This window comes from Meleagris gallopavo, chromosome 11 (assembly GCF_905368555.1).
Source record: "Meleagris gallopavo chromosome 11, MGAL_WU_HG_1.1, whole genome shotgun sequence".
NCBI classification, from domain to species: Eukaryota; Metazoa; Chordata; class Aves; order Galliformes; family Phasianidae; genus Meleagris; species Meleagris gallopavo.
The window spans coordinates 688,219-699,526 of NC_139414.1; the positions used below are offsets into that span (position 1 = coordinate 688,219).

General features: G+C 49.3%; 1 protein-coding gene across 1 annotated transcript in view; it reads left to right on the top strand.

The window, feature by feature from the left end:
- GPC1 (glypican 1) overlaps positions 1–10,025 on the top strand; it is a 160,669-nt gene extending 150,644 nt beyond the window's left edge. The window contains 6 exon segments of the mRNA NM_001303227.1: positions 1,007–1,172; positions 4,857–4,987; positions 7,191–7,310; positions 7,848–7,981; positions 9,097–9,272; positions 9,709–10,025. Coding sequence (NP_001290156.1) covers positions 1,007–1,172; positions 4,857–4,987; positions 7,191–7,310; positions 7,848–7,981; positions 9,097–9,272; positions 9,709–9,926 — 945 coding nt within the window. The 3' untranslated portion in view covers positions 9,927–10,025.
- Positions 10,026–11,308: the final 1,283 nt, after the last annotated feature.

Below are 11,308 nucleotides of genomic sequence, written 5' to 3' on the forward strand. Positions count from 1 at the left end.
GCCAAGTAAAACGAGCATAGAATGCTCTCTGACATCGCTCCTTCGCCCTCTTGTTCCTCTGCTTTCTGCTTGTCTCTGCAGTCTGCCCATGCAAAGGGAGCACTGCTGCAAACAGGTGGTGTGGATAATTCCTTGGAGAAAAGGAGAGGAGCCTGCTCTCTTCCCTAGAGAAAATCAATATTTATCCTCTCTGCTGGGAGACTGAATGCTTGGCTCCTGCCAGGCTCAGGTTGGTGCATGGAGATGCCACCTGCAGGTCCAAGGGCAGGCTGCAGAGCAGGAGCAAGCAGTGATTGCCATCTCACTGGGCACTGAGCATCCCACGGCTGTCTGCTTGCAGGGAGAGCCACCAGCAAGAGTCACAGCGTGGCATCATGGCAACTCCACGCTCCTGCTTTCAAAGCAAAGTAGCCCGGCTTCCAGCACTCCAGAAGGCCACACAGTGCCACCGGTCACCAGGCTAGGGGTGTGCGTGGCTCTATCTGAGGGATTTGCTGTCTCAAGGCCAGAAGTGAATCTTTCTTTTCAGAATTTCTTCTTCCCCCAGAAGAAGTGTACAAGACAGTATTCAAGGTATTTTTCACTATCAGTGAAGAGATGAGGGGCAAGTCTCAGGACTGCAGCAGCAGCTGGAGGGTCAAGCATTTTTGGTTTGTTTCCCTCTGGAGGAGTAACACCTATCTGGTAGTAGGCAAGGCTTGCATGCAGATACTTGATATTTCTTTTTGTAAATGATTTTAAAAGAATGATTAGAGAATTGGAAATGGGTGCAAGCAAAGAAGGAGAGGGGAGGATGCACTTAGTGATAAGACAGGGGAGCAGCGAGCTCCATCAGCACCTCCATGGGGACCTCTGGCTGCAGAGGCTGGGGCCCTGTCTGGGGTCCTGTGCTCTGCCTCGTGGGATGGTTTGGTTTAAGGTGGCACAGCCACCTGCCTTCCAGGGCATGCCGAGGGACCAGGCCCCCTCAACTGCCCATGTTTCTGACTCTGCTTTGTCTCCCCAGGTGTCCCTCAGCCACGAATGCACCCGCGCTGTCATGAAGCTGATGTACTGCCCGCACTGCCGGGGCATGGCCAGCGTGAAGCCGTGCAGCAACTACTGCCTGAACGTGGTGAAGGGCTGCCTGGCCAACCAAGCTGACCTAAACACTGAGTGGAAGTACCTGATGGGTAAGGTGGCTCCTCACTGCCTTGTGGCACCTTTCAAACTCTCTGAGTCCTTTGCAGGGTACAGAAGGGGCCACTGGAAGAGCTGAAGGAGGCTCTTTTACATCACTATTGCTCTGCCTGCAATCCGAAGTCTAGAATCTTTTGCAGGATGTTCTTCTGGGCTTTAATACCACTAGAAAGTGCTACTAGGCAGGCTAACAGAGGGTTCAGGTGTTTCCATCTTCCTCATTCTCACCTGATGCTGCCCACACATTGCATTTGGGTTATCTGTCCTCTCCTCCCAAAGGCTGAGGCTTAGGGACAGGTTCTGCTCCTTCATCTATACTGCAGCATGTGTGAGCACATGGGAATCCCTGGCAGCCCTCCCTGGGACGTGGTCTAGAGACATGAAGCCATAAACTTTTTCCATGGGTGGAGAGCAAAGGGATCAGAATTGCATACTTCTGAATGGAAAATAATACATGGGAGGGAAAGGTTACGGGTCACATGAGCAATGAGAAAATTAGGCTTGTATTTAAACTGAGAAGAGAGCTCATTTCATTTTTGTCACTCAGCTAAGACGATGGGTACTTCTTGAAGTGGGCTGTATGTGTGTAGAGGTGTCCGTTTCCTTGAGCTGAAAGCCAGAAGTATCACTGCAGTGATGTGCTCTGATACCCTCTGCAACACAAAGCAGAGAGCTTCTACCAGGCAGTTCTGTAGGCAGTTCTGCATCACCCAGTCAGACCTGGGCATCTCATGTAGGACCCCTTGTGTATCATTCCACTGTTTTTCCAGAGGCTGTGGCCACAGCTGCTGCAAGTGGCTTGCAGTGTGACTGAGAGTGTGGTGTAAGGCTGGTGAGGGCCAGCATTTAGAAAATAGTGTGACGGTGTTACAGCTCAGCCTTTCCCCTGCTGCAGTCTGCCAGGGGAGGCTGCTTGCTTTAGGAAAGCTCTCACTCCTCTTTCCATGCCCAGAAAGTTCCTGTTTCTCTCCTAGGTTGTGCATTTTGTTTGGAGTGCTAACATCAAAAACCCCACTGCAGAGTAGCCTCCCTCTCAGGGGATGCTGCCAAATAAGGATCCCACTGCTGCTCTCAGAGGCTGGGCTCAGAGGGTGCATTGGCCAGCTGCCTGCCTCTTGCCAGGAGCTAACGAACCGAGTGGCACTGTGCTGTGGCTAATTGGATGTACTTGCCATTGGCAGCCTGCTACAGAAGAGGGGAGGGAATATTCCCTTCCCCAAGGGTTTACACCAGGGTTTTGATGAAGCTTTGTCCTCTCTGACCACAGCAAGCCAACTGTTAGCTGTCGCTGCTCTCCTGGCAGGGTGACTGCCCAGCTCCTGAAAGGTCAGCACGCCGCTCCCACAGCTTGACAGGAATGCATTTTGCAGTTATTGAGGGCTCCTCTTGGCCAAGAGTCACTGATCTTGTCAGGAGGTGTTGGCTGGGAGGAAACTGGAGCTTTCTTTAAATTGTGGCTGTATGTTTTACTGCCAGAGGTCATCGTTTGATCAAGGGCTGGAGCAAAACATGCAGAAAGAGGCAGAAGTTCCCTGGCATTGTCCATGCTTTACCTTTAAGCCCTTCCATGTAGCTGGAGAGGACCTGACGACAACAGTGTTTCTCTTTCAGTTTGACAAATTAGAGTAAGTCAAACTAAAGATATCTATAGAAAATGGTCAAATATAATTTATCACTAATTTGGGGATGCAGACTTTGATTTAAATATCTCTATCTCAACATTAGTGCATCTGCAGACTATAATTGCCTGAAAATATAGTCTTGTAGATGACACTGCAACCCCTCAGTGGCAGCAAAGTTGAACTGCAAGCTCTCTGATGTTACAGCAGATGTTATTTCCCAGAAAACAAAAACATTATCAACTCATATGGCATGTTTAGCTTTAGAAATCAGTGCTAACCCTCTGTTAGCCTGCCCAGTAGCACTTTCTAATGGTATTAAATCAGGACTGCGTTGCAGGAAAAAAGAGCACATGAACTCAGAAACATAGGCCCCTGTTTCCATTCTTGCTCAAGCTAATGAGCAAAACCTTTATATTTTTTTAAGTGCTGAAAGTAAATACATAACATTTCCAGGCTGTGATTGTGCATGTTGTTAAATCCTATATTACAGACAGAGCACAGACTGTGAGCTGTGTGAACATGATCTGGTATCTTCTGTGGATTTGTGCTATCCCCTCTCTAGTACTTGCCCATTCATTCAGGATCAGGCCATCCTTGTTAATATAATGCTTCCACTGTGGACCTAGAGCCTCTGCACAACATCTACAGGACCTCATGGAATACATTCGGGGCCCTTCTGCCGAGTCCTGCTGCTTTGCACAGACAAGGGATTGAATGCACGTTTGAAGTGATGGTGGTCCCCATTTGTGCCCTGGCTGGCTGGACCCCTGCTCACAGGAAATCTGTGCAGCTCAGTGCTTTAAAGCAGTATCACAGGTGACTCTACATGCTATGGGATGGTGTAGGAAGAAGGAAGAAGGACGTGTTCTACTGACGCCCTGTTGAACTGCTGGGCACAACTGACTTGGTGGTTTCCTTGCTTATGAATATCAGCAGAACGAACGTATGCTGAATAAGCTTTCTGCAACATCACACCATCTGCTATGACAATCTCCTGCCAGCCTGACGGGGAAGGTATTAGGATCTAGGATGAAAATCACTGCTAAAGAATGAGTTCATTTACGAACCATGTGGTTTTTCAGCCTAGACCCTGGGATTTGACCCTCTTTGTGCAGAGAAGGAAAATCAACATGAAGCCATCACAGGTGTTTTCTTCCATATGGAGAAGCTGCAGGGACATGAAGTACTTTCTGTTCTAGATGAGTGAGGGCCACCCCTGCTCTCTGCCACATCTCTTGTCCTGCCAGGAAGCATTTGGTGTGTCCTGGGGGATGCAAGACCACATGGGAGCCATCTGAGGTCGCAAGGAGCTGCCAAGTCCTGATGAGGCTTACACGTGGCCTGGCCTTCAGGATACTGGAACAGAAATGGTAGAAAACTGAGGCAGCAGCAGCTCAGCAGTAGCTTTTTTGACTGACAAAGTCAGCCCTGGTTATGATCCTAATTTAGGTGTTTGAGACCTGTCCAAAGCTCCTGCTTAACTCTGGCTGGACACCGAGCCTTCCTCTGTGGAGCATTTTCCAGTGCCCCATGATTTGTGTGCAGAAGTCTGTCTTTGCTTCAGACCCACAGAATGCTGAAAATCTTCTCCATAGGCAGAGGCTGGTTATTTTTTTTGTAAGCCAAGCATAGACCCAAAACACTCATGCTGGCAGGCACCTCCAGGTCAGGCAGGAGCACTTGGAGAACAGAGCTTTGCAAGATAAGGGGAGCTGAGAGCAACAGGCATGCCCTCAGTCACACTCAGTCCCACTGATCAGTTTAGTTGTGGGCTTCACAGTCTGCTCTTTTGCCTTTAGTACATGGTATTTCCTTTTTCTTGCTCTTTCACTGCCACAGAAGCTGTTGCTCCCATCCGGTACCTTCGGCACCCCATCCACCCTTTAGACAGCTGTGCCATTCTGGAGGAAAATGAGCATAGGTTTGAACAGCAGTGAAAATGGAGAGAGATCCTCCAGCAGGTCTTCCAAGAGGCCAACTGTGTATCCCAGCCAGCATGAGCATGAGTTTTAACATGGTTTGTCTGATGAAAGGATGTCTCTGTTATTTTACCAGATGCCCTTGTCGCTGTGGCAGATCGGATTGACGGGCCATACAATGTAGACACAGTAATAGGGACTATTCACATGAGGATCTCTGAAGCTATTTCTAACTTGCAAGAAAACAAAGATTCAATCACAGCCAAGGTAAGAGCATGTGCCTAGGCCTGGCTGAGGATATATCATGTGTAATTGCCTAGATCAAATGTTTTTTGTTCTCACTGTTGAATTGAGTAAAGGAGATGAAAGAAGAGAGACGATGCACACTCTTTTAATGATAGGAAAGCAGTGTCTTAGGCAGACAAAAACCTTCTCAGATATTTCCTCTGCCCCTCTGCCACAGTCAGCTTTCCTTAGGTACGGACACGCAGTGGGACTGCATGTGCAATGACTGTGGGCGACACGGTGTATTTGTTGTCAGGTGTCTCTGAATAGCCTTGAAGTATTCTGACTGAGCTGGGGCATTTAGAGGAAGTGCACAGTCCTTCTTACACTAGCAACAGAAGGCAGCTTCAGCCTGCCTTGGGATGATGATCTGTGATAGAAACACCATTCTATCAGACTATCTGTGGGACAGAGCTGCAGTTCAGCAGTCCATCTGGAGGGGCTCTCCTGATACCCACCTGTCTTTCAAGAAATGTACTATGAAGATTATTTTTTTTCTGTTGGTCTTCTATTTTTTTCTGTATTTATCCAATTAATCACAATCCTTTCTACAGCTGCAGGTGAGAGAACCTCTGGGGTTTCTGATTCTGCCCAGGCATTCCCTGAGCCCTGCAGCTATCCCACAGTTAGGGCTAAGATGCAGATGAAAGATGTGTGACAGGCCCTAACTGGATCTTGGAAAGGAGAAGGAAGAAAAGTATTGCTTAACCAAGCAGGAATTCACTAGCATAAGTCACAGCACTAATGGGAGTATGTATCCAAGTACTCATTAGGTTTATTTCCTAACATGAAAGACCATATTCTTTCTCTCAGTGTTAGGTTGGAAGAAATTGTATACATAAAAGTAAGCACATGATTGCGTCATCTGAAAAGAAGGATGTTTCCAAGGGACATAGAATGGCTGGTAAAATCAAGAGATTAAATAGTCTAGTGTAGTCAGTGTTTGACTGGAAAAACAAAACTTAATTGATAAAGTTCTCAGTAAGATCTGGTGGCCAGGAGAACGTGGCACTGGTAGCGGATGTTTGGAGCTGCATATTACTACAGCTGCAAGCTCTGGTTAGAGCACAGCACAATGATCTGGTGGAATATCACTGTCAGATGAATCACAGAATCATAGAATTGCTCAGGTTGGAAAAGACCTTAAAGATCATCAAGTCCAACCACAACCTGACCACACTACCCTAACTCTAACAGCCTAAATCATGTCCCTGAGCACCACATCCAAACGGTTTTTAAACACATCCAGAAATGGTGACTCAACCACCTCCCTGGGGAGCCTATTCCAGTGCTTAACAACTCTTTCTGTAAATAAGTTTTTCCTGATATCCAAACTAAATCTCCCCTGGCACAACTTAAGGCCATTTCCTCTCTTCCTGTCACCTGTCACCAGTGAGAAGAGACCAATCCCTCTCGCTGCAGTCACCTTTCAGGTATTTGAAGAGAGCAATAAGGTCTCCCCTCAGCCTCCTCTTCCCCAGACTAAAAAGCCCCAGTTCCCTTAGTAGCTCCTCGTAGGGCATACTCTCGAAGCCCAGGCCTAGCCCAGACTGCTGTCTTCCCTCAGCTACAAAGGCTGCCTGATTGATAGGTAGGTGACAGGAACAGGAAGTACCCAAAGTTAGAAGATAAATCTGCCTAGCATCCTCATTTGGCCTTGAAACATCCAACCTGACAGCTTTTGAGAAATCCACTCACTTAGTGCTCTCCTGGTCAGAGGGTGGTCATTTGCTGGAGTGTGTTTGCCCATCACGGGAGTCATTGGGGTGGTTTATTGTCCTTATCAGGGAAGCTGTATTTACAAAGCCCCCATCACTGATGTAGAGACTGTGAGCAACTCCATCTTATTCTTCTCACACTTCACAGAATTTTATTTTTAAATCATAATAGGAGCAGATAAAATTGTTGGCTGTAATTTAACATCAACATTAGTGACTCATCCAAAAACATTCTAATTTTGTGTTTGTGCTGAGCATTTTGCATGGTAGCAGTAATCAAAAACAGTTACAGTATGTTGAAAACAAGTCTTAGAACAAGAGTAACCTGACCAGAAACTAAACCAGACTCTCAGAGATCCTGCAATTAGGAAAGATACACATATTAAGAAAAAAATTACTTGTGGAGTCCAAATGAATTAAGGAAATAGTATCAAAGCATAGGGTAGAGAATTTGGTTTGTTTTTCAGGTTTTCCAAGGCTGTGGAAATCCCAAAATCAGCACAAAAGGCTCCAGCAGTGAGGACAAGAAGAGGCGGGGGAAGGTCACGTTAGAAGCCAAATCCTCCGCAGTGGCACTGGAGATGCTGGTGAGTTTGCCTCTACAGCTGCTCTGCCGCTGGTGCACCAGGCTGGCCATGTGTGCACAGTGCATCCAGCCTGGGGAGTGGGACATGAGGTCCCTGTCTCTGGGGTGGGCAACCCCTCTGTGTTCCTGGACCTGAGACTTTGTTGTTCCATGAGCACCTGTTCTTCTGTGGAGGTTTTGGACTCTGTAGATGATGGACTGTATGATGTGCTCATGGCCCCGCATTTCAGAGGCCCTGCAGTCCTCTGTTCCACCCTGACAGACCTCTGCTGGCTCCCACTGAGGTTGCTTCCCAGCACTGCCCTTATGCTCCAGAAAAGGATCTTCTACTGGTCATCTCCACAGTATCAGAACAATCATTAGCACGTACTCTTCAGCCCTGGGTGCTTGGGTTGAGGGTTGGTCTTCAGGGGACAGTTGGTGATGCTTCCTTGTCTGCATAAATCCAGACTGTATGATGGTAAGATGAAAAAGTCAGAGCCACATCCTTGGGAAGCCCCAGAGCTGTCCTGGCCCTGAGCATCCTCTTTGTTTATAGGTTTTGGATGCCAAAGGGAATCTGACAGCTCTCAAGTCTTACTGGGTCACCCTGCCCGGAGTCCTGTGCAGCAAAAAAGTAATGGCCAGCGCAGCAGCAGACGACAAGTGTTGGAATGGGATGACCAAGGGCAGGTATGGAGAGGGTCATGGTGCCGGGACAGCACTGTTGTAGGGTGGTGAGAGTGGTAAGGCTTAATAAAAGGCAGTTACGCTTCATCAGCCACCTCTGCTCACTCAGACTGAGGGGAACGGTCTGCCCCTGTTCAGAGAAATGTTGCTTTTCCTCTGAAACTGGTGCCTGGGAATTTCAGTCCTGTTGTTCTTCTGCTGTATGGTTAAGAATCAGGATGCATTTGCCATGAAACGGCTGTGTAGTTTTGTATTAATTAAGCAATTTTGCAATACTGCATGCATTCGGAAGGCAGAAGAGCTGGATTCACCACCCTGACTCCAGAACTGCTGCTGCGAATTGCATGTAGGTCCTTGAAACCATGCCTGGGTGACATCCAGCACCAGCAGAAACCTTCCACACCTGACTGATGTTAAAGGGTGGCAGTGAGGAGAGATGGACAGGGCACTGCAGGAGGGGCAGCACAGCACGGGATAACAGCTTCTTAGTGCACTGGAGCTTCCCTGAGAACCCATTTAAGGGATGGGTTCTGGTCTTACTGGGACAGGGGAATTCAGCCAGTACAGGGTGCCAGTCCCTGCAGCACATAACCAGAGCAGCAGTAACAGCAGTAGGTGCTCCTCAGCCTCCTGTATGGAGAGAGTTTTTCCACAGTGAGTGGAGCATCACTGTAGCTCTATGGGTGTAGCTCTGTGGGTCTGAGAGAAATCTCTCAGCCCTATACATGGCCCTTGAGCAGCAAACCTCTTCCCACATTGGGACAGTGATGCTGCACCTCCCAGAAGCTGAGGTGGCCTGAGGATGAGCCCCAGACTCCAATGGATGCTGACCATGACAGCAGAGCTTGGCTATCCCTAGAGCCAGCTATGTCAACACAAGAGCCTTCCTGCACAGGCTGTGCCCCCTGCAGCCTTAGTGTGGCCATCTGCAGAGCCCCTGCTGCTCGGCACCTTGCAGGCACGGGCACTCCTTCCCTGCCTGGGGCTATTCAACAACCCAACACCACTGACCATGCTTCTCTGTGCTTCAGAGAGTCTGCACTGTCACTGGTATCTGTACTGGGGAGCACTGAAGTAAGCTGGGGGCAGATGTGTAAGCCTGTTACCTTTCTTCACAGTTACCTGCCTGAAGTGATGGGGGATGGCTTAGCTAATCAGATTAACAACCCAGAGGTGGAGGTGGACATCACCAAGCCAGATATGACCATTCGCCAGCAAATCATGCAGCTGAAGATCATGACAAACCGGCTGGGCAACGCCAACATGGGGAATGATGTGGATTTCCAAGATGCGAGTGAGTAGCAGAGCTGAGCTGGGGCTGTGCCTTTGGCCTTGCACCACGGTGGGGCCGTGGCCATCTGGCTTTTGGCTACAGGCTGTAGAGGCTCTGTTCAGGTGCACCCAACCTGCTGCAGGATGCTCAGAGGCTTCTCTGCTTTTGGCCTAGTGCTGAAAACACAAGTGCTTTCCCCAGCCCCATCCCAGCCTGGCTGATGGGGCAGCTGTTCCTATGGCCTTCTGGCTGCTGCAGCAGCAGGTGGTTGAGTTTGTTGGGGATCAGCTCCAGGCCTGCATTCCATAGTGGGGTACATAACTGATGGCCAGGCTCCCCAGGGTTGTGGCACCGTCTGCTCTCAGTAGCTGCATCCTCTGTCCCTGCCAGGGCACAAGAAGAAGGCAGGGTGGGCACCCCAAGGCAGGCTGTGCTCACCCCTCTTGTCTCCGCACAGGTGACGACATGAGCGGCTCAGGCAGTGGTGACAGCTGTCCTGACGACGTCTGTGGCAAAAGACTTTCTAAGAGCCCCAGCACCAGACAGCCAGAAACGCATGCTATCCCAAAGCAGTCCGGACACGGCGTCATTGGGGCCAGCAGCAGATCTTTGCCTTCTGCCTTCCTCCTTTTCCTTTTGGGGGCTTCCATTGCCGTGCAGCACTTGTGGCGGTAACTCAGCAGGACAGCCAGGAAAGAGACTGCGGCCGAGGGCTTCACTTTGCCAAAACCATCCAACAAAAGGACAGACGTACTTCACCTTGGCAAAAAAAAAGAAAAAAAAAGAAAAAAAAAGGGAAAAAGGAAAAAAAAAATAGAAGGAGGAGATAAAGGTTTCGGTTGTTCGCTATTTCTGGCAGTGCTCGAGCTGTTTTCTTCTTTCTTGGTCTCTTCCCCAGTGCTGGGCCCTTCTTTCCATACCTCATTGTTTTACTTTTGTTATTGCCACAAAACCGGCTTGTGGGGTTGAACTGAGCCCCCGCAGAGAGGCTTCCTGGCGGCCCCTCCAGGGGCAGCTCTTGTGCCGCCTGCAGCGGAATATGCAATTCCCCTGATCTTGTTACCCAGCCGCCGGCCAGAGCGCTGCCGAACGTGCTGCTGCCTAACATGCCGGGCTGAGAGCAACGTGGGGAGACCGAGCGCGCCTGCACTGTGCAGGCACTGCATTCAGGGGCTCCTCCGAGGTTTCCCTCTGTACTGGTGAACCAGGCAGAGGCGGCCCTTCACTTCCATCTGTGTGCACGGGAGTGTGAGCAGATGTGGTGGGTTGAACTGAAACGATTTGGCAGTGACTGTTGGACCCAAAAATGTAGAACTCTCTTTTTCTTTGGAAAGGTCACAAATGGGTTTCTTGACTAGAGCTCGTAGCTGATGACGTTTTTAAATGTAGGCCTCCTACATCTAAGTGACTGGGAATGAGTGTTAGGGGTTGGGGTTTGGGGTATTTTTTCTTTGCATGCTAGTTGGAAAGCCATTTTTTACCCAAGTAATAATGGTCCAATTTCTACCTGCAGTGCAGTACCATAAAAGGTAACAGAGAGATGAAAGTATGCCCAGTAGGATTTCTTACTGGACAGATAGTTGTGCTGCCTCTGCCTCCTCTGGCTCCAGCCATGGGTGTGAATGCCTTTTTTTTTTTTTCTTTTTATAATTAGAAAGACAGGGGGCTGTGTACTGATGAGAGCACTGTGACTGGTTGTGAGAGCTCACACAGGCACACGGAGCATCACCCCCTACCTTAGGGCTGCACTCTGCTGGCAGTCAGCCTGTGGCAGTTGGCTGTGCCCAAAACTTGTTTTTAACATGTAGCAGTTTGTAAAGAGAGGATCGGAACATAAACAAGGCAGTGCTAACAGCTGGTGCAGAGCTCGTCCCTTTGCAGGCAGAGCTGCAGATCCGGGACTGGGCAGGGGGTGCCTGGTGCTGGGTGGCAGTGTGGGGTGTGGGCTGCTGTGCCCTCCCTGCCCAGTGCTCCTGGCAGTGCTGTGAGGCTCAGCCATGTACAGCCGTGGATAAACAATAGTCATGGGCTTACACAGGTTTACTCTGGAAGTGCAG